The following is a 22,672-nucleotide window of genomic DNA, read 5'->3' as shown; positions in this document are numbered from 1 at the left end:
GCCCAGGGGTGTCAGGTGTCTCTGACTCTGTGTCCTTTTGTTTTCCTGTGGCACCTGTGGGTTTTGTTTTAAGTCCTCGCTTTAAAAACCCTTTCGTGTTTACTTCCTGCTCCTGGTGAACACTGGGAAGAGATCCTAAGGTCTTTTAAGGATTCTACAAAGCAGTGCAGTTCCTGGAAGTGCCATGGAAAGAGCAGCGACTTAGGGTAGGAATCAAGGGAGTGAGTCCTGCGGGCTCCAGTTTCTGCACTGTGTGTGAGAGAGTTGCCTGAGGACAGTTTTTGCAATATGTGCCATGGGATGATTCCCAGTGATGGCGGTTGATTGCTAAAATGTGTTGTTTGCATGCTTGGTTTCAGACACTAGCCTAAGCACTGATTCCTTTAGGAAACTCCATGGAAACCACGAGATGGATAGTCCTATTAGTCCTATTTCCTGATGCATGTTGTTGGAGGAGATATGCTTCCTTTCTCCTGTGACCAGGGGTTTGTATTCAGCTTGGCAGAGAATGGATTGGACACCATAAGGAATGTGAAGTAGCACGTGTTCTGACTGCTCAATGGACAGTTAAATCAGAACCTAGGACATGTGAGTCTATAAAAGAGTACAGTGTAAGAGGTTAGGGTTGCATTTTGCGTAATACAAGTTATTGAGTTGAAGTTGCATTTGTTAATTTTAAAATATGGAAGGAAGGATGGAGGTTGGTCCACTTGAGGATTTATTCAATGGAATATCAGACTTTGTTTCTTTTTACTGGCACTGTGGAAATACGAATGATAACAAGTTGGTGACATCTTTCAGGTGGAAACATTGCCAGAGGAGGAGGTCATCAAGTTGGCAAAGAAGCCATTTTGTGAAGCACCTGTTGACTCAAGGCTTTTGATGATGAATTCACGTATGGAGACTTTAATTCTTCCTAGATATTTGCATTTGGTGAGTCACAGAAAGTATCTGAGTAGATAATTATTTGTAAGCATGTCCACAATAATCTCATGTAGTATGCATAAGAGAGTAACAGATCTCGGATGGGGAAAAATTGCCATTTCCTTTGTTGCATTGAAGAAAAGTAATCATGACACAATATTTTCTTTAAAAAAAAATTTTTTTTTTTGCCTTGAGGTATGCCACTGTGTTGACCAAGCATGATTATTGGTAGGTAGGATAGCAAGAACTTGAATTCAGGGATTTGACTGTCATGTGTCCATCTGTTTTTCATTGATTTCTTTGAATAGATCCAGATCAGCAGCTGTCACAGTTTAGCTTTTGACTTTCCCAGCTGTGGGCATCCTGATGGCCCTCAACTCCCTGTCAACACAGACAAGTCTCTAAGGAACATGAGGATAAATATCCCTATGCATGTCCCCTTGCTTAAGCAATATGTAGGTAAAGTACGACAGGTGGAATTTCTGGGTAAAAGAATGTCTGTTTATGTCTTTGACTAAGCAGTGCCAGGTGGCTCTTCTGAAGAGCTCAACCTGTCCATACATAGCCAGCATTCTCTTCTCTAGGTTTCTGACTTGTGCATGTTGAGTAACTAGCATACTGTTTTTGTTGGTATATTTCTTAGTTTCTATTCTGATGCTTTTCATTGGGGGATTCTCTCCCATGAAAATGAGCTTCCTCTGGATCCCCCTGCCCATTCCTCCGCTTGACCTTGTTTTCTTCTTATCGCACATGTAAGTTCTCTGGGGATGTTGGATTGTTTGTCCATTATGAGACCAACACAGGCCCTCTAGAACTTTCAAACAATTAGTAAAATTCCTAAAGAGAAAGTGAACCCATTGTGCTAGCATTTTGGGAAGAAAAGTGTTGGATGATATATTCAAAGCATGAAATTCTATTTTATTCTTTCCAAAATATCTCTGGGCAATGAAATGGAAGTCAGGGTATCTGAGGAAATGATCATCTGTTTCCAGTTTTCTGGGATTTGGTTTAAGTGGTTAAGTTGTGATATGTATTAATTCATGGATCCAATAGGGTGATAATTCTTTTAGGTTACCTTAGGTGCCTTCAAACTGAGGTTGTTGGCTGTCCTCAGGTTTCTGAGGAGAGCTAGGCATAATTAGTGACATGGAGCCATGACAGTTGTTGGTACACCTGCAACCCTAGTGCAGTCTTGAAGAGGCAATGTGTCTGTCCCATTTCCAAACCTTCAGGCTCAATGTGCACATTTGAGAATGGTTCCAGCCATTTTCTCATCCCTTGGATCATTCCCCTCATATGTCCTGTGAGACATTTTCTATGTGAGGCTTGAAGAAGAAGAGACTATTCTGTAAAGAAAACATTGTGGTCTGTGCAGTATAATATTGAATAAAGTCATTGAGAACTCAGAAATTCTGTTTAAAGATATTTGCATCTTAGCCAAATAAAATCTATTTCTAGGCATCCTGGTGAAGACAAGGATTTATCTTTATATCTACCATCATCTGTTTTTTTCGCTTGCATGAAGTTCATCAATTTACAGGCCGTTTTATCAGATGTGCATCTAGATCCCATTTAAATGACACACTTTTAAATGGTAGACCTTTTTACATGAGTGCTTTATCAAACACAGGTTTGGGCTCACGAGCCCATATATCAGTAGTTAGCTGGAACATGTTCTTCAGTTTGGCCTATCCCCCAGTATCCCCCGATGTCGTCTGTTCAATCAGCTTCATTCCTCCTGCTCCATCACTGGCTTTCATAGAAACCACATGCTGTCTATAAATCAGGGATTCCAGTCCTACAACATTGCATTCTTTGAGTATTTAAAGTAATACAATTTTCACTTCACCATGCCTGACATCAGCAGTAACATTTATCAGCAAATGTTAGCTTTTCCAAGATGCAATTCTATGTGCTCCTCTCCCAAAGAGTCTTACTAGGCATATCGAATACATAATTATTAAGTAAAGGCTGTAATTTTTAAAATGTCATCCATTGTGCAGTTGACACATGTCTGAGATACTTTTTATTTTGGAGGAGGTATTATTTAATAGGGAATTTCAACAGCTACGTAATAGTGAAATGAGAAGTCTTGCATCCATTTTATTCTTTGTGTATGACGATTTTTATGAGTAAGGATAAGATACTTCCTTGTTCCAATGCAGATGATGCCCACTTCTGTGAATGTATGCGGAGAGTCACCTGCTACTTGGATGCTGGATATTGTGCTTGACACTAACATCGTACTTGGTAGGTGTCAGAAAGTCAATACTGAAGTTAAGCTCTTATGTTCTAGTAGCTGTGCTGAAGATCCTTGGTGTGCCACCTTCTGCAATCCATGCTACTCTGTTCATGTTCCTTACTGACTTCCTGGTGATGAGCATCATGGTCTCCTGGTCTTTGAGAATGGCCAAACATTGCACTGTGAATGGGGAAGATGGGCATGTGGAAGGCGCCAGGGAGGAGGGATCATTGACCATGTACTCTAATCCATGTGACTGTTTAATGACCTGTTTTTTCTTCTTGGGTTTTAAGGGAGACAGTGCCCTCAAACACTTCTGTGCAGCTGGGAATGCAGGCTTCTGCTTCACCTTGAAGGACGCATTAATGATTTATTTCCAGAAGACACGAGAAGAGAGAAGTGAGCCTCTGGTATCATGTAGGTTCCTTGCATTGCCCATGGGTTAGAAGAGAGAAGAGTTGCTTCATGAGATTTGATCCCCTTTTTCCTGAAAAGTTCCACACACGGGTGAGTCCCCAGCATGTTTAGAAATCATTTCAGACACCTTTCTGGACGGAATTGAATCAGAGCCCCTGAATGATGTGGAAGAGCTAAAGATGGGTTTGCTATGAATTTTCTATTTCATTCATCAGGGCCTGAGTCAAGCCAGTCATTGTGCTGTCAGCGCATGAGCTGCTGGTCAAATGTGAGGAAGTGGTCTTGCTTTATGAAAACACCACCCTGATTCAGTGAGCCAGAGGCAGCCTGCAGTTCCTGTTTTCCTGTAAAGGCAGATTGCTGTGGATGGCCTCTGGCCTCGTCATGCAGCCCTGCTCAGAGTAGGGGATTGAGGGTCCAGGCAGATCCCTAGTTCCTTTTAACCTTTATTCCCATTGGGCCACCCCAGGATTCTTGGACTCTACCTGGTCTTCTGGCCTGGGTCAGGGGATGTGAGGTTTGGAATCCCCCTCTGTGGCAGGATCCCAGGCCCCCCAGCCACTTGAGGACAGGCACAGCCTTCCCTAATTGTGTTAGAGGGGGAGACTTCTCCCACCCATCCCGATCCATGCTCATCCCACATTTTGTAGCTTGACACCTGAGGACCTTTATTCATTGACTTAGTGGTTAGTGATGATGGTTACTGAGACTAAGTGACTCTTTCAAGTCACATCACTTGCATGGTAGGGCTAGAGCATGGATCTTCCTAATTGATTTCATGGGACTCTCTCATGGAAACTGTGACTGCCTCCTAAACACACACTCTACATTTGGAGTGTCAAAATTCTTGGCACTGCCTCCTTGGCAAGTGTATCTTGTCTTCTACATGGGAATTTCACAGTTTTTTTTTTTTTGGTTTGTGGAGGTCATGCAGAAGTGATTTCATTTGAAATAGCCCAAAACAAGAAATACCAGTTGTCTTTTTCGCACATGGATGTGTGTAGTGAACATCCCTTTCTGTGGGCTTGCATGCATTGCTCCTTTGAATTTGTTGAAGAATGGTTGGCTGGGGAGCAAGGTAACGAGAGATGGATATCAATGCTTGTCCAGTATTCTGAAGTGAAGAATGTATTGAGGATGTGAAGGCTTTTCTAGCCAGTTCCTATGGCTCAGTCAGGGATCAGTCAGAGGATTCTGTCTGGTAGACTCTTTGGAGTAGATGTCAAAAGGGACCAGTCTTACTCTGTCCAGGACTGAATGCTGAGCTTGAGTGGGAGCTTCTTATCAGTTCAAGCACTTCCATGAGTCTGTCCTCTGTTCTCTTTGTTTGTTTGTTTTATTTTTTCAGTTTTCAGTGGACCCATCTTTATTTTATTTCATGTGGTGCTGAGGATCGAACCCACTGACTTGCGCATGCCAGTCGAACATGTTACCACTCGAGCCACATCCCCAGCCCACTCTGTTCTCTTTTTTCTGAGCAGTTTCTAACAGGAAAGGAGAACAAACATTGAAAGTACGGTGATTGATTATGTATACCACTGTTATTTGAATCAACTTTGTATAATTCAAAATTAACTTTTTGCTAGTAAAATTTCATATGTTGAGGAAATAATGAAAACATTGGGGTTGGGGGATGAGGATGGGCAAATCAAATATTTTTGAGCACCAAGACCTGTTTTTTGTTTTGTTTTTTTTTTTAACTTAAATCATAAACTGCCTGAGGACCACAGCAAGTAGATATTTCCAGAGACAGTGGAAAGGTAGTAGCACATGAGGAAGGGAAGAGCTCTCAGATTGGGAAGAGGGGGCCGCTTCAGGACTCACCGGGCAAGGCACGAGGCTGCTGGCCATGGTACATGCCTGGGCCCACTGAGTGGGGACAATCCATGCTCTGTGTCCCTCTACCCTCCTCTGTAGCTTGTGTTGGCAGCAGATCAGGGAAATGGGGTCAGAAGTGCTCCTAGTAATATAGGCACCAGCCCCCAGAGTGTGTTCCTAGCCCTTCCCCACCTGGCCTGACTTGGTGCTTGTGTTGATGCAGGGCTGAGACCCTACAGTCATCAGAGTGTGTCTGCGGTCCAGATCCACCCTGCATGGCCAACATGCTCAGACCTTCATCTGGGTCCTAGGCCTGCTACAACCAAACTCTGTCAACTGGGTGGCCAACAACAGAGGAAGGGCCTTCTCTCAAGCTCCAGGGGCTCAACACACAAGGTGTTGGGCGGTCCCACTGCCAAAACACCTCACAGGTTCCTAGGGGACTGTCCCCCAACTCTCCCAGCCCTTGCCCACTCTCCTATTGCTGCCCACGATCTGTGGTTCCCATATGGGCATCCCGTCCTGACTCCAACCTCACATAGCCGGTATCCCCCAGTCTCCCTGGTATCTGGTCCAGACTCTCCTCTTCCTACAAGAATATCAGATATTGGATTTGGTCCCAGTTGATGCTGTGTTCCATCATGTGAGCTCCTAGCTTCATCACTGTGCAAAGACTCTTTTCCCACACAAGTTTGCACGACTTTTGGCTGGCTAAGAATTTTCAGGCGACACTTTTCTAATGAGTACACTTTCCTTCCTTCCGATCTCCCACCAGTGAGCATTCCTCGCACCCTTGTCCTACTTCCTTTATGGCAGTTTCCCTCCTTATGGCTGAGAGGACCTAGTGACCCCTGGATTCACATATTCTCCTTATTCACCAACACACTGCAGAATTCTCCAAAGGGCCATATATGCTCCTGGAAGTTGGTGGTGGAAATAGTTCTCCATCCATTAATCACACCCTCACTCACTAATGTCCTTGTGTCCTTGAGAAAGGCTCTCCCTTTCCTGGTTTTCTGAATAGAAATCCTCTTGCCTCTTGGGTGAATAGGGTTATGGGTTGTGCAGAGGGTGTTGGTCCACTGAGCATCTTAGAGACTGTCCTTTATGGAGCCTAATGATCCTCATTGGGGAATGAGGCCAGGGTCCTAACTGTGGTTAGTGTGAGGACACCCTGGGTTCAGAGAGGGAAAGAAGGACAAGGGAAACTCAGATGTCCCTTCATGGGCCCGGGAGTTAGAGGACTTACCCCTTTGCACCTGGGATTAGGAGACCTCATTTCCTCGAGGACACGCACACTCGGACGTTAATCTTGAGTTTGGGTTCCTTTCTGGGGTCCAGGGCTGTTGTTAGCCACCAGGAATGACAGTGCTCTCCATGCTGATTGGAGCCATTTTTGCCAGGAAAGAGAGCCCGTGGTCACGCCTTGTGCAAAGCATCCCATGCCAGGGGCTCCCATCCCTACATTCCTGTCCTGAAAGGAAGCCACTCAGAGGCAAGGTGGGTCCAACCACCTCCCATGTGTTCACTCATCACTGTGTTCCAGCATCACCCCAGTTCACAGTCCTGATGGGATTGGATGTGTCTCAGAATGTCACCCTCATGAGCTCTACCCTGCTACAGCTGCAGTTCTGCAGTGGGAGAAACTCAAAACCTCAAAACACATGCACGTGAAAGAAAAGAGCAAGAGCCAGAGCCCAAACAGGCCAGGTGTGGCAAAGACAGCTGGAGTGCCTAGGTTGGGACTCAGAATTATGTCAGTGGGGTGGCATTGCTGCTGATACCAGCATGATAACAGAGAGCCAGCCCTTCTCCATTTGGGGAAGGCAGCAGAAATTGAGAGGCAGGATTGAGTTTGGCCCTAGGAGGAGGTTGGGTAAGAGGCCAGTGTGGTTTGGAGGGCCTGGGCAGATAGAGAGAGGCCAGGGCACACCCCAAAGCCTGGAGACTGCACTTGATGTCCAGGGTTGTGAAACACCACCTCCCCTCTTACTCACAACTGAGAGCAAGGGGCATTGATGAGTTCAGTTTGTGTGCGGCTGCATCCAAGGTGGCTCGGCTAGGCACCTCTGTTTCCTCTTCTCAGGAGGCTGGGAGTCCAGGCTTCACTGAGGCTCGGCTGGGAGGATCGGAGTCTGAGTTTATGCCTGTGTTCCTGGTAGGATCTATGTTGGCTGAGCCTCAGTGTTTTTGTAATGAGAGGATGCGTGACTGTCATGTCTTTATCACAGGACACACTTGCTAAATGGATTTGTTTGCTCTGAGGAGGAAAGAGAGAGAGGGGAGTGTTGCTGGAGATAGGGATGCAGACAGGGGTCATGGACTTGGCATAACTCAGTCTTGGAGGTGATATCCCATCACCTGTACCCACTTCAATTCTTATGAATTCAGAGGCTGAGCCCCCTTGAGGTGAGGGGTGAACCGGTTCTGGGCAGCAGGATGCTGTGGTACCTCTGAGTCTCTGTGAGACCCCAACACTAGACACACTTGGCCCTTTTGAAATCTTAGGAGAAGCCTTGGGAAGTTGTATGGCAGAGGGGAGCAGCCTCTGCCTCTCAGTCCCCTCCAACTTGCCATGGTGTAGAGAGGGTACTGCAGTCACGATGGGACGGACATTGGCCACATTCCTGTGTGGGACACAGGCCTGATTGAGTTAGGGTGCATTCTTTGTCTCTGCCCTTCTTGTGATTGTCCCATCTCTACATTTGTGCTTTAGCCACCTGTGAGTCCCATCTCTGGTTTCAGGAGAATAGAGGGTGTTATGGGCCAATAGACACAATAAACCCTAGATATTAGATGCTACCCTACTTTCCAGAAAAGACTGGGAACAGCATGAGTTGCACATTAATGGGACCAGAGTCCAAAAGCTGCTGAGAGGGAAGGACTGGTTGTGAATGCATTTTTGAAGGCTCCAAGCTGGAACTCTAGTGGCACCAAGCAGGGCAGATTTTGGTGGAGATGTTTGGGTAGTTGTTGGTGAACACCTGCGCACCTGAGATGGGTAGGCATGGAGGAGAAATCAGAAGCCCATAGGGCTTTTGAAAGTGGTCTTATGTGAAAAGAGGCTCAGGTATGGGCACAGGAAATGACATCATTGCCTTGACAATGGATCAAACAGAACATGGAACCCTGGTATCCAGGCACCCACTTAACTGACCAAGCCATCCGAGCTCATTTGGTTGGAGAAACTGGAGGGAGAAGGATGTTCTCCTGTGGTTGCAAACAATGCCGAGCCTCAGGCTCCCAGGAATCTCAGGGGGGCCAACTAGCCCTTTTGTGGATGCACTGGGTGAGGCTTCATCTTAGACGCCAGAGCCTCTGGCGATTGTCGCAGAGGAGCTCAAGAGTAACAGTAAGTAGCACAGGGCAGGTGAGCCCAGCAGGCTCTCTAGTCTGATCCCTGATGAATGGCCCAGGATTCCTATTCTGACTCTGTGTGTGTGTGTGTGTGTGTGTGTGTGTGTGTGTGTTTGTACTGATGGGAACTGTCCCATTGTGCTTTGACTCTAGTGTATTGGCACAAGTCATTTTTCTGTTTGTCACCATTTCCATTTTGAACCCACCATTCTTGGTCCCAACCCAGGGTGAAAATGATGAGAACACGGAGGAGCCCTTCAGGGTACAGAGCCTTGAACCTTACAGGCAGGACCAGCTTAGGAATGAGCTCCTGCCTGTCATTTGTGGGAGAAACCTACATTTCAGCAGCAACATGGGGTTAATCTCCTGGGATTTCATCCCCACCCAGCAGGTGCTGGATCTCTTGTTCCCAAGGTAAGCACCAGACCACCAAGCCCAAGTGTGTAGCCCCCTCTTGCCTGTCTTGCGGCTGCCATGTGCCTCTCAGGGACCCAAAGGTTTGTGATACCTAGTGAGATAGAGGACCACACTCATAGTGGAATGTCAGCCCCGATGGGACGAGTCCTGGAGGTGCCTGCCACAGCCTTGCAAGGGGAGTGAACTTCCCCTCTCAGGCAGAGAAACCATCCTGACTCCAGCTGATCCACAGAGGTCCGTGGAGCAGTCCCCACACACTGGGCACCACAGCTCAATGGTGTGCACTGAGCTCATTCCCAGGTGGACTCAGCGAGGCCAGGTGGTCTTTCTGGTGTGATGTTGGCTTTGTGAAGAATGTAGATCTGTGCCAGAGGCGTCTCAAAACTCGGGCCTTGGGAAAAGCACTTTTGGGTTAATAAAGACATGTTAGTTTCCATAGTGGGACAGAGCGTCCTAGCTGGGACATAGCTGGACAGGGGCTTTGGACATGGCAGCTCCCACACCCAGAGATATGTGGGAATCAGCAGTTTGGGCTCATTCACTGATGAACATGGAGAAAGCACCCACTGTGTGAAGACACGTTTCTAGTCACGTTTCATAATTCAGTGAAAAATGGGGTGCAAATGACTGCCATTGTGTCCCTTTCCATGGGGGTCAGCCTCAAACCGCAGGTGCCATGAGTACATATCCTACATGTGACTGCATCCCTGACTCCATGGGGCATAACTGCACGTTGTCCTCTTCAGTGACTATGGTGGACCCTTGGATCAACTTCAACATGGAATGGTCTTGGGGTCAAGAGGGTGGGCTCCTGTTTCTAGAGTAGGGACCTGCAAGGTGATTTGACTTGGGAAGGCTGAGGAAAGACTGCTCTCCCCCATTCAGTTTTCTGCCTGCAGTGTAAGGTGTGGGGCTTCAACAGTAGGAGGGGTAAGGCAGGGAGTTGTAGGTAATCATGGTCCTCTGGGGAAGGCCCTGGGATAATGGATCCCCTACTCTACACCTCCCTGTCCTCCCTCAGGGCCACAGAGATGTGGTCTGCACTCATGGGAAAAGAGAGGTCCACCGCTACTCAGGGGGACTCAGTGAGAGCTCACAGAGAATGAGGTAGCATTGCAGCCCTCGCCAGGGGAGGAGGTGTCTCTTGAGCCCTGAGAAGAGTGGGCAGGAGGACAGACACTCCCGGAAGGTGCATTCCAGGTTGGAGAACAGGTAGCCAAGAGGAAGAAGAGTGTCGGGCCTGCCCAGAGGAGGGGAGAGCTGGTCATACCATGAATCTAACGCTCCTTCGTTGAAGGTTCTTTGCCTAGCGACCTGTCCTGTCCCTGCCTGTACAGCCACTGTGTCTTGCCTGAGGTGGACTGGTGTGTTCAGAACCAGGGACGGTTCAGGAGGGTAGGGTCAGAGGTTTGCTCTGGAGGCCATGGCGAAGGCTAGGCCAGGGTTTTGCTGACTCCACACCTGCCTCCCCACAGTGCCTCATCTTCTTTCCTGGGGACCTGGGTGAACTTCCACACCGAGGCTTCCAATCAGCCTCCAGGCTCTCTGAGTCTACAGCAGCTGCTGCCGTACGTGTGGCTCCTCCTGAGTGGCTTTAACCTGGAGCACCAAGCACACCACCTCCTGGCCCCAATTGAAGATGGCATATCAAGCCAGGCAGAGCCTGAGAGCCAGGCGGACTGTGGTGAGTACCTAAGGGTATATGAGGAAAGGTCTGACTGTTGTTCCACTGCAGGTAGTCTGTATTCCTGGTGTTGGGTTAGAAATTAGGATAAGCCTTTGTCCATTCAGGAAGTGACCCTAGTTTGCAAAGAGGTCCTGTGTGGGCTAAGGGTCTGAGTTCTTCCTGGCAGCAGGGGTATTGTCTGTCTGTGGGAAGGTCAGGGCAAGGCAGTCATGTTGGCATCTTTTCTCCTCTAGCTACAAGCTCAGTTCCTGTCATGGCTCCTAAGCCAACCCCAGAGCCAGAGCCTTCTCCCAGGGAAGGGGCAGAGCTGGAGTCCAGGACATCAGGGGTCTCCACTCAGTACTCCCCACGGCCCAAATATACCAATCCGATGAGAGGCAGGTGCGTCATTCGCATCTACCTGGAAAACGAAAGGACAACACAGTATAGGAGCATCCTGGTGAGTCTTCAAGCAGGGGAGTCTCCTGGGAGCCCACAGTGGGGAAGACCGAGTCCACAGCAAACACTTTGGACTAGGCCTGTCTTCTTGAACTGGAGCTTCTGGAAGGTCAGGAAGGAGAGCAGAAAGTGAGGAAGAGAGAGGCGAGAGAGCAGCAGCATGCCAGGTCTGGGTGCGAGTGGGCCTGCGTGTTTGGGGATGTGCAGGTCAGAAGTGCAGGAGTGAGTGCTGGGTTCAGAGGAGGTCAGAGAAATATCGAGGGTACAGGCCATCCTCTACTGACCTTGGTATTGAGGAGGAGTATATTGAACCGTGGAGGTGTAAGCAGAGGAGTTGGCAGTCATTTTCTTGTGTGTGGGAGGGGATATGTTGCTGGTTGAAGGGAAGGGAGCCATTGTAGAATGATTAGGGTGGGTAGGTGTGGGTCACAGAGAACTGGGGGCCTTGGAGGGGCCCATTAGTGTCCTAGTTTGCATGTATGTGAATAGAGATTTAGCGGCTCTCTCTACAGGATCTTCCTGGGTGTGGAGTATCCATCATGAGACTCTGGTGTCCACCTCCAGGGAGCCATGTTGAACCACTGCACCTGCTGGGTCCGAAACTTCTGACACCCCAGCAAGCACTGACACTCTCGAGCCCAGCAGCTTCCATGCCTATCATTAAAGAGTCCTAGTGTGTGTTGTGCCTGGGTGTCAAGACCAAAGCACCTAGGGTTTGTGCCTTGTCCACACAAAAATGCAGCTGCATCCCAGACGAGAGCAGGGATATGGAAGTCCACTGGACCATTCCTCCCATCTTGATGGGACTAGAGTGTGTCTGTACAAAGCCTTTTGGTCCTTATTCCCTTGTCCCTGTAGGGCATAGCAGGTTGAAGCAAACTCTTGTACCAAGATTGGACTAGAGGCTCATAGGAAGACCCCCACATGATCACATGAAGGCCTCAGGTAGCAGGGTATCAAGATGGTGCCCTTGTGTTGAGAGCTCACTTGTCTCTGATTGTCCTTGAGCACTGTCCTCTGGGTAGCTACTCCCAAATTCCCTCTCTGATGAGCTTTCTCCAACCCTGCTTAGGTGACCTCCCAGGACAGGACTCCAGTCGTCATCCGCAAGGCCTTAGATGTACACTTGCTCCAGCAGAAGGATCCAAAAAACTATGAGCTTCTGCATATTGTCTGGAACCATCAGAGTAAGTGGAACCATCAGAGGGTAGGGAGCAGTGAGTCACAGTGGGCTCACGATAACTGGGAGACAAAACACAGTGTGCGTTGGCCCAATGCCCAGGAAGAGTATGGTGGGACTTGTGCACAAAACAAAGTGTAATGATGGGGCATAAATCTGCAGGTTCTTCATGTTCCCCAGGGGCTGTGGACCTGCCTATCGTGTTCTTTCCTTGGCCTGAGGAGGCACTGCAAAGCTATTATCCACAAAGGGCCAAGAAGAGAGGCTTCTTTGTCTTGTGTCAAAGAAGACAGACAACCACAGGGTGCCTACTTTGGCAGCCTTTCCTGACCTAGATGAGTACATGAGAAAAGCAGTTCAATGAAGAATCATTTCTGGCTTCCAATCTTTTTATTTATTGCAAACTGAGTCCACTTAGGACCAGAGGCCATTTCTAGAGAGAAGTGTGTAGTAGAATAGAACCCTTCACAGCTTGTAGACTGTTCTTGGAGAGAGAGAGAGAGGGAGGGAGGGAGAGAGAGAGAGAGAGAGAGAGAGAGAAGAAGAAGGAGGAGGAGGAGGAGGAGGAGGAGGAGAAGGAGGAGTAGAAAAATGAAAATAAGTTGAAGGAGAAGACCATGAATAAGAAGTTCAAGATGACTATAAGAAGAAGCATGAGGAGAAGATGAAGAAGAACAAGAACAAGAAGGAGAAACACAAGGTGAACAAGAAGTATAACAATACATTGATTAAAAATGTGAATGAGATTTATACTCATGAGCAGGAAATGCAGTAGTGGGGAACTCAAGAGAAATATATTGCTCTGGATGGCATAGCCCTGCTGTGGACATCCTCCAGCCATGCTCAACACACCACCAAACCATACCCCTCCAATGAGTGTAGCCCTGTATGAGTGTATGAATCCACTGGCAAGGTGGAGGCACCCACCATCAAATGCTTTTCCCCAAACCCACCTGTGATCATTGCTGCAGTGGGGAGAAAACCTTCAACACATGAGTCTTTGCTGACCAATCCAGATACAAAGTCTAGCTGTTTCTCTTTGTTGGGTCCAACGTGAACTAAGAGAGTCTGGGGTACAAGGGGCTATTTCTTTGAAAGGTGTTCCTGTACTGGACCTCCTGTGCATAGAGGGTCCTCAGGGAGGAATCAGTGGGGAGTCTTTGGTGGAACAGTAGCTGGATTCGGGGGCTCTCAGGTCTGTGTATGAGACCTGAGCTGGCAGAGGCTCTCAGTTGTGGGGGATGTTGGGTAGTGTATTCCTTGAGTGTCACCTACCACGCCTCTGCCCCTGCCTCTCCAGAGCTGAGGGTCCCTGCTAATGCGAAAGTATATGGCGGCCTGATTGGAGGAGTGCATTATAACTTTATTCTTCGGGAAACAGATGCCAGCAAGTCGTTGAAGTTCAAGCCAAAGGAGGTAAACAGTCACCTTCTTTACTCTTTACTCCTGGTGCCACTCCACATCCTCCAAGGGGACAAGAACCTCAGGTTCTGGATGGATGTTGTAGAATGCCCACAGAGCCAACTGCCAGGCTGGGTGGGGTGCAGGTGCTGGGCTTTGCTGATGTTGTCATCCCCCACAGTTCTTGGAGCCTTCTGTGGCAGTGGCATCCAGGACCCCAGCAGCTGTGAGCAGCAGCTCTGCAGTGGCTGCAGGATCATTGCCCCAGGCCACCCAAAGCAATGAGTGGTGCATGAGAAAAGTCACCAGTAGCAGCTCCTCACTGCTTCACTCCAGCGAGCAGGTGGAAGACAACCGCTTTGTTTATGTCCTCCTAGAGGGACAGAGCCTGAGAGAGTCAAAGCGCATCCTGGTAAGCCCGACAGTAGGGCTGCCTCCTGGGTGTCCACACAGTGGAAGGCAGGAGACACAGCCAACCCCGGGGCTGTGGTGGGAAATAAAGAAGAGAGAGGTCAGTCTTAAGGGCTTGACCTGAGGAGGGAGAGCCTCAGCATGCCCAGCTCCAGTGGTGAGTGGGTGTGTGTAGTGTGGGTTTTGCACGCCAGAAGTGCAGACGGAAGTTCTGTGGACAGATGAAGTCAGAGATATGTCCAGGGTGCAGGCTGCAGTGCCTAGAACTTGGTATTCTCAATGAGTGAGATTGGAGGAGAGGAGGTGGCAGTGACTTGTCACATGTATAGGAGGGGATGTGTTTCTTGTAGCAGGGAAGAGAACCTCCTTAGCATGACTAGGTGTGGGAATTTGGGGTCGGGATCACCTGGGGGGTCATGCCAAAGCTTCGGAATGTTAGCCTTTGCATGTATGTAAATGCGGAGCTAAAGGGGTTCTTGGCAGAATTTCTATGGATGTGCAGTAGACACGCTAATACTGCAGGTGTCCAGCTGCAGAGGAGACATGTTCAGTGACTGCCAGTGCTGAGTCAAGTACATCATTACAACCAGACCCGCACCGAGCTTCCAGAGGCCAGGGCCTCTCAAGGCTGTCTTGAAGCACTCAAGTGCACACTCTTGTATCTGAGTCTGTTTTGTGTAGTGGCAGTCAGGACCAAAATTTTCAGTGTGTCTGCCTCTTCCACCCACAAAGGCAGCCTGCACCCCAGAGCATACTTGGTGCGCAGATCCCTGGCCCATTGCTCTCGTCTGAGTGAGATGAGAGTGTGTCTGTGCATAGGCAGTTTGGTCCTTTGACCTGAGTGGAATGTGGCTCCCCAGGGGGAGGGGAGATGGCAGGTACAGGCAGATATTTGTACCAAGATTGTTCTAGTAGCACGTTGCAAGAACCCAGGGGGTATATGGAGGCTACACTCAGGTAGCAGGATAACAAGATTGTGCCCTTGTATATGTAGCTGAGATTTCTCCTGAATGTTTGACCACAGTCTTCTGGGTAGCTCCTCTAAAAGCCATTCTCTGATGACATTTATCCCACCCTGATCCAGGTGACCTTTGTGGATACGGTGACGAGCCTCATCCGAAGGGCCTTGGACCAAAATTTGTTGCAGCAGGAGGATGTGGACAACTTTGAGCTGCTGAGAATGATTTCTGAGAATGAGAGTAAGTAGGACAATCAGACAGTGGGGAAACATGATCCACAGTGGGCTCAGGATAACTCACATCCAAGAGAAAGTGGGCCTTGGCCACAAAATACCAAAGTGTGGTGGGCCTGGTGCGGGAGACCAAGTGCAGTGATGGGCGTGTCCAATGTGGAGGAGGTGCTCAATGAGGCCCAAGGGGGCTGCTGAACCTCCCTAAATGTGTTCTCCCCTGGACCTGGTCTGGCAATGCAAAGCTAATATCCATGAGGGCAAGGCAGAGAGAGGCTCAATCCATCATCAGTTTGGTTTATGGCTCACCGATAAGGATGCCTTCAAATGAAGAGGAGGAGAACATGGGTCCTGATTGGATCAGCATTGCTATGGACAGAAGCAGCACAGGTCCCAATCCATGGCCAGGATATGAGAAGTCCTGCCTACTCACAGGAATGTCAGGATTACAGCAACTGGGAACAGGACTCAGTAAAGAGGAAGTCAAGGCTAGGGGACAGCCTGTTTGGGTTCTTTTGGGAACAATTCCAAGTCCTCTGTGCCTGGGTGCCCATCTCCTGAAGATATCAGAATGGCCAGGTTATTATTCCTTCCAGCAACAAAGAAGGGCATCTGAAGAACAGAGGCCACAATGCTGAGCTGTCTACAATGCCAGTGCTCTTTCTTTTCTTGTGAGCCAGACACTCCTAGCCTCCACCATCCCAGCCTGTCCACAATAGAACCCACCATCTGTCGGGCACGTAAGTGAGTTTTCCAATTTTCCCACACCACCTCATTTGAGTTGGCTCTGTCTCACACATGAGGAAGACTGAGGTGCAAGGAGCTGGGCAAGGGGCAGTGTCTGCGAATCTCAGGGACTTGGGAGGCAGTGCAGGAGGATGGGGATTTCCAAACAACCTCAGAAACTTAGGGAGACCCTGTACCCAAGTAAAAAGGCCTGGGAATGGTCTCAGTGCTTAAGTGCCTCTGGTTTTATCCCTGGTACAAAAATAAGCCAGTCAATAAGGAATTACCAAACTGAGAAACTACGAAGATGATTTCAGAAACAGACTTTCAACACAAGCATCAGTTGAGAGCAGGCTGCAGACCAGGGGAGGTTTGTGTGTAACAGACGTCAAAAGGGAGGACTACGGGGGGCCTGGAACCCACTAGGTGTGATGGCATCTATGCCTTATGGCAGGAGGGTGGCAGTGATGCTGGCCCTCTCCTAGATTTTGGAAACCTTGTTTTCATTGGGGAAACTTTATGGAGGTGGAATCTATTTTAGCAATCCTGGTCCAGATGAGGTGCGGACTTCCACAGGTAGAAGCCTATCCAGAATACGGTGTCTGTTATTCAGTCTTTCCTGACTGTGACAATGACAAAGAAAGGAAGTCACTTGTCTTTGGTCTTGGTTTCACTCCTGGCCATTGATTGAGAACTGATTTCATGTTGGACTACTAAACAGAAGCTGCATCTGGGCAGAAGAGTGTGATAGATTTGAACTCCTCAGGACGCCCCACCATTGCCAGAGATAGAAGGAGAAGGAGGAGGAGAAAGAGGACACAACTGAGTGGGGAGAGGATCACACGATGAAGAGCAGGAGGAAGAAGAAGAAAAAGAAGGAGGTGAACAGAAGGAAGAGTGGAGGGAGATACACAAGAAGAAGAACAAGAAGAAATGATGTAAGAACAAGAAAAAGACCCAGAAAGAACTACAAGAAGATGCAGGACAGAAAGAAGAGCCAGAAGTTGAACAAGAACCAGAATAAAAGTACCAAGCAGACAGCTCATGATGAGAAACAAGGGGAAGGAGAGCGAACCTAGAAAACAATAGAGTTCTCCAGGGCACCACCCTGCTGAAGTCCTCCCATGTCCATGCCCAACACACCTCTGATGGGTACCACCTCCCCTCGGCGTAGTCATCCATGAGTGGATTCATCCAGGGCAAGGGGATGAATTCGCCCACCATCCAACGTTTCCCTGAATGCCCATGTGTGAGCATGGCTGCCCTGGGGAGAAAGGCCTAAGCACAGGAGCCTTTGCCAATCCTGATGCAGAGCCTAGCAGTGTCCCTTTGGCAGATCCAACCTGCACTGAGAAGTTCTGGGCCCAAGGTGCTGTTTCCATTGCCAGGTGCTCTTTTGGTTTAGAATCCTGTACATCATCTTCTCCAGGGAAGAATCACTGAGGGAGTCTTTGGTGGCACTGTAGCTGGATAGGAGGGCTCTCAATTCTGGTGCAGGCTCGCCCTGGCGGAGACTCTCAGGGGTTGTGGGTGTTTTGTGGTCTAATCCTTGAGTGCCACCTAACAATTCTCTCCACTTTGCTCTGCAGAAATCAAGGTCCCTGACCACTCACTCATGTATCAGTTTATGAATCCTCGGGTAAAATATTTCATCGTGAGGAAACGCCCTGAGTTCAAGAGAAAGGAGGTAAACACCTACCTTATTCAAGCTGTACTTGTGCTGCCATTCCACTCCCACCTGGGGAAATAAGAAGCCTCAGCACCTGGACATATGTGCTAGAAGCCCATAGAGCCAACTGACAGGCTGGGGTGGCTTTCTGTTTCTGGGTTTGCTGATGTTCCATCCCCCACAGTTCTCAGAATCAACCTGCAACAAGTGCTCCAGGCCGCTTTTCCAGATGGGAGACACCTGCTTAATTCGTGTCCACTTAGAAACACAAAGTCCAAAGATGGCCAAGAGTGTCCTGGTAAGCCTGGGAGCAGGGGTGTCCCCTGGTGCTTACACCTGGGTGGGGAGCAGACACTGGTCCAATACCATGGACTACTCATGCCCTCTTGAATTTGGAGCTTCTGGATGATCAGGAGGATAGATGGGAATCAAGAAGGGAGAGGTCAGTGTGAAGGGCTGGAGCTGAGATGAGGGAGAGCAGCAGCTTGTCCACCACCATGTCTGAGGGAGTCTGTGTGTCAGGTGGCAGCATGCAGTCCAGAAGGGCAGAGGCAGGTATGGGTGACAGATGAGAACAGGCCAGGACCTAGATTGCAGGTTTCACTCTATGGGATGCTAAGGTCTATGGAGGAGGACAGCAGTGTGAGGTTCTGCATGTTCCTTGAATAAGGAGCTGAGAGGGTCTCTCTGCAGAGTCAGTATGGATGTGGAGGAAGCACACTAAATGTCCAGGTAACCCAATGACCACCCTTGCTGGATGAGGTGCCCTCCTACACCCCAGCCAGCACTGAGCCTCTGGAGGCCAGGAGCTCTCATGGCTATCTTTCGTCACTCCTGTGTGTGGTCATGTTCCTGGGTCTGATTTGGGCCCTGGCAATCCAGACCAAAGCCTGTAGGTTTTGTGCCTAGGCCATTCCCAATGCCGCCTGCATCCTCGGGCGGACCTGGGATCTTGGAGGCTATTGTCCAATTCCTCTCAACTTGTGGGATGAGATTGCATCTGTATGCAGGTAGTGGGGTCCTTTCACTTCTAGAGGAGTGCAGCTCCACAAAGAGCAATGGCAGGTCCAGGAAGTCCTATGTACAAGGATTGGGCTAGTAGCCTATGGGAAGAGCCCATGCGATGAGCAGGAGGTCAGCCTCAGGTAGTAGGGTCATTGATGTTGCCCTTGTATTTAGAGTGGAGGTGCCTCCAGAATGCCCCTGCCCACTGTCCTTGAGTAGTCACTTCAAGGCCCATTTCCTGAAGGCCTGTCTCCCATGCTGCTCCAGGTGACCTGCCAAGATCGGGCTCCTGTCGTCATCCGCAGGGCCCTCGAGCTGCACTTGCTTACTCAGGAGAAGCCGGAGGATTATGAGCTGGGCCAAATCATCTCTCACCGTCACAGTAAGTGGGACAATCAGATGGCAGAGAGCAAGGGTCAGGATGTGGACTCAGGTCAACTCTTAGCACCAAAGTGTAGTCTCTGACCCCCAAGAACACTCCAATAGGTGTGTTGGGTTCGTGCACAAAGCCAACTGCACTTCTGCTGGTGGAAGGTCTTGAGGTCCAATGGTATACCCCAGTGGATATTGTGGCTCCCCACCAGGTGCCTCCCCTGTACATGAACAGGCATCCAAAGCTGACATCTTTGAGGAGTGAGGAGGAAAGCCTCTTTCCATGAGCAGTATGCTTTCATGGTCTGGGATAGGAGTGGTTTCAGAGGAACATGGAATGCATGGGCTAACGAGGGAACTGGCATTTTGTGGACTGAAGCAGTAGGATTGAATGCCTTCTGTGTGACCAGAAAACCACTGCCTTGGCAGAGCATTGCCAGGATTCTAGCAAGCAGTAACAGGATGAAATTGGGAAGAAAACACAGCCTGGGAGACAGCTTGAATCATCTGTCTTTGCATAAATTCCATGGTCTTCTGTACCTGAGTTCACTTGCCAAGGAGTGATCACAATAGCCAGGTTATGATCCCTAACTTCCTGAGCACGGAGCCACAAAGCTCATCTGATAATAATGCCAGCGCTTTTTCCTTGGTTGGTTGGTTGGTTTTTGTGAGCCAAACACCACAGCAGCCATTATCCCAGCCTATGTATGCTGAAGACCACCATCCCTACGAGTTCTAGAATCACTTGTCTCCTATCTTAACCTACTGTTAGGTTAGTAGAATCATTGGAAGAGGAAGTCTGTCTGGGGCCTTGGTAGCCTTAGAATTTCATAGCAGAGATCTTCACATCCAACCCAGAAGGGATGGAGAACAGGCTCTAGGTTAGAGGAGGGTGACAGGAAACACGTGTTCAGAGGAAGGAGAAGCGGGCTGTTGTATTCCCCCACTTGGGGTCATGGCATCACTGGACCATACACCATGTTGGAGGGAAGCATTCCCTTTGCTGGCCTTTGGAACCATTGTTCTCAATAGGGCAGCATTTGGAATGTGGCCTCCATTCTCAGAAGCCTGGTTCACATGGAGGTGGGCTCCACCAATGCAGAAGCATGGCTCTAATGTGGTATTTGTGCTGGTCAGCCTGTCCTCACTGTGGCCATACTTGAGGAATCCTTGGCCTTTTCTCTGGCTTTCACAACTTTCTCTTTGGTTGTGTACTGAGGCTGTCCATAAAGCTCTAGTGTGTGGCAGTGGAGAGCTCCTCAGCCCTTGCCACAAAGGCATAGACAGGGAGAGAGAGAACAAGGCTGGGAGAGAGGGAGAGAGAGAAAGATGGAGAAGGAGGACCTCTACTTGGAGAATGAGGATTCAGTGGAGCCTACAGGAACAAGGTATTATTGCCCAGGGCGCACCCCTGTTTAGGTCTTCCTCCAACCATGCTCAACCTTTCTTCCAGTCCCTCCCACCCCCCAGTAGTGTATTCATCTTGAATGAGAATTTTATGTTGACACCAGAGCACTCACCATCCAATGCTTCCCTCCAAACCCACTCATGAAGATGGCTCATGTGTGGACTGAATCTTCGGCACAGGAGCCTTTTGTGGGAGATTTCAGATGCAAACCCTAGTGGTGTACTTTGGCAGATGTAAGAGGACCTGGGATGTTCTGGAGTCCAAAGCCTTTGGTAGGAACCGACATTAGGTCTGTTGAAGTGCTCTGCCTATTTCTTCCTCAGGGAGGACTGTGGAGGCTGTCTTGTTGGTATTGGTGCTGAATTGGAGAGCTCTCAGGTGTGTGGCTGTGGCCTTTTCTGGCACAGGCTCTCAGATGTTGGGGTGTCCCAGGGAGCACCTCCTGAGCCACCTTATTTTGTACACCCCTCTCTCTCCAGAGCTGAGGATTCCAGCGCAGGCCAACGTATTTTACGCAAAGAACCCTCACATAGAACCCAACTTCGTGCTGAGGAAAAGGAGCCTCTCCCAAAAGAATGATGATTGGATCCAGCCTCAACCTCCCCCTCGTCCTACAAAGAAGGCTGCAGCCCTCCTGAGGATGCTTGCAAAACCATTCTGCTGCTGTGTGCCTGGGCAGGGCTGAGGCAGCCCAGGAATATTTACATTGATAATTATTTTCTTCAAAGTTTGTATCTATAGTTTGCCATTGTCCTTGACCTTGTTTAGTAACATAGTTGTTACTCTATCCTGTATTTGTTGTTTCCATTAATATATTATTATTTTAAAATATATATGTTTTTGTTACCTGATCTACTGTGATGATTTGAGTATACTCAATGTAGCAGTGATTCCTAAAGGACACATCCAAACCAACAGGAAGGAATGTTTCCTTGTATTAGCAAGAAGTTTGGTTTTTAGGAGTTTGGCAGATGGCATTATCTGAGTCAGTTTTCCAATGGGGGCAATGAAGTATCGGCTATCATGGTACAAATACAAACAAAGACACATAAAGACACACTAGAGCGCACACACACACACACTAGAGCACACACACTGACTGAGCGATAGATACACAGATGGAGTTGGTCTCTTCTGAAATACTTTGGAGATGTGGTTCTGATTTCTCCCATTTTGGAGTATTTTCCTTGATAAGGTGTCTTGCAAATGAATCCCATGTCTGAAGAAGACATGCATGTGTACTTCACATGCCACTTTCTACATAACCAGAAGGTCATGTCATGTAATATTTTTCATGCAGCTGTGTTTTCACTGTGAACCATCCCATGAGGTCAGCTGTGGAATTTTCCACTGGTAGCATCACAATGGAGATCCACTCTTTGGATTTGGGGATATTTCTGATTTTCTTGATTCAGATTGGAAATATATATATATATACACACATATATATATATGGTTTTTGATGAAAATTCTGCATTTGATGATAATGAATGCCATGCATCTAGGAATCTGTAGACTGTAGACAATGAATGGATGCCTACTGTTGTCTGGACTGGTCTGCAAAGTCCTGTAGCATCTGAGCATGTGTGAGGGCTGTACAGGTCTTGCCAAAAGTCCAGGTCTGATGATCCTGCACAAAGCTGAGCTAGTGGTCTCCAAAACAGCATAAGGGCCAAGGAGAAACAGAGTTCCACACAGAAGTTGGGAAGCTACCTTATGAAGGTAATCATATGTATGGGATCCTCTTGCTAGGTCCCTTTTTCCATTGGGCCAGAACTGTTTTCTGAATGGCCTCCACAGCCCTGCAGGGAGCCTGGAGCACAGCTCTGCAGAACCATGCTCAGCCCTGGACAGAGGCACATGAGTTCCCATCACAGGCTAGAGTGTGACAGTCCCAGGTGCACGCCTGTCATGCCAGCCACCAGGGAGGCTGAGGAAGAGGAACCTTCGAGGTCAGCCCTGGCAACTTGACCCCGTGGCAGAGGGGAAGAAGTTTACAGGGGTCTCTGAG

At 48.7% G+C, this 22,672-nt stretch overlaps 1 protein-coding gene across 3 annotated transcripts in view; it reads left to right on the top strand.

Moving 5' to 3' along the window:
- Positions 1 to 21,512, top strand: part of LOC144369283 (uncharacterized) — a 34,185-nt gene extending 12,673 nt beyond the window's left edge. The window contains exons 1-14 of one of the 3 annotated variants that reach the window (XM_078028666.1): positions 802 to 933; positions 3,090 to 3,174; positions 3,460 to 3,673; positions 8,985 to 9,172; positions 10,651 to 10,859; positions 11,096 to 11,301; positions 12,373 to 12,487; positions 13,781 to 13,896; positions 14,063 to 14,293; positions 15,377 to 15,491; positions 17,797 to 17,894; positions 18,061 to 18,174; positions 19,149 to 19,263; positions 21,141 to 21,512. In XM_078028666.1, coding sequence (XP_077884792.1) covers positions 3,632 to 3,673; positions 8,985 to 9,172; positions 10,651 to 10,859; positions 11,096 to 11,301; positions 12,373 to 12,487; positions 13,781 to 13,896; positions 14,063 to 14,293; positions 15,377 to 15,491; positions 17,797 to 17,894; positions 18,061 to 18,174; positions 19,149 to 19,263; positions 21,141 to 21,346 — 1,755 coding nt within the window. In that variant the 5' untranslated portion in view covers positions 802 to 933; positions 3,090 to 3,174; positions 3,460 to 3,631 and the 3' untranslated portion in view covers positions 21,347 to 21,512. Of the gene's footprint in view, positions 1 to 801; positions 934 to 3,089; positions 3,175 to 3,459; positions 3,674 to 8,984; positions 9,173 to 10,650; positions 10,860 to 11,095; positions 11,302 to 12,372; positions 12,488 to 13,780; positions 13,897 to 14,062; positions 14,294 to 15,376; positions 15,492 to 17,796; positions 17,895 to 18,060; positions 18,175 to 19,148; positions 19,264 to 21,140 lie in introns of those variants that run through there. The other 2 variants (XM_078028667.1, XM_078028668.1) reach the window with 2 other exon arrangements.
- The last annotated feature ends 1,160 nt before the right edge of the window (positions 21,513 to 22,672 follow it).

This window comes from Ictidomys tridecemlineatus, chromosome 12 (assembly GCF_052094955.1).
Source record: "Ictidomys tridecemlineatus isolate mIctTri1 chromosome 12, mIctTri1.hap1, whole genome shotgun sequence".
Lineage (NCBI taxonomy): Eukaryota > Metazoa > Chordata > Mammalia > Rodentia > Sciuridae > Ictidomys > Ictidomys tridecemlineatus.
The sequence above is the reverse complement of the archived record's forward strand: the minus strand, read 5'-3'. Positions and strand labels throughout refer to the sequence as shown.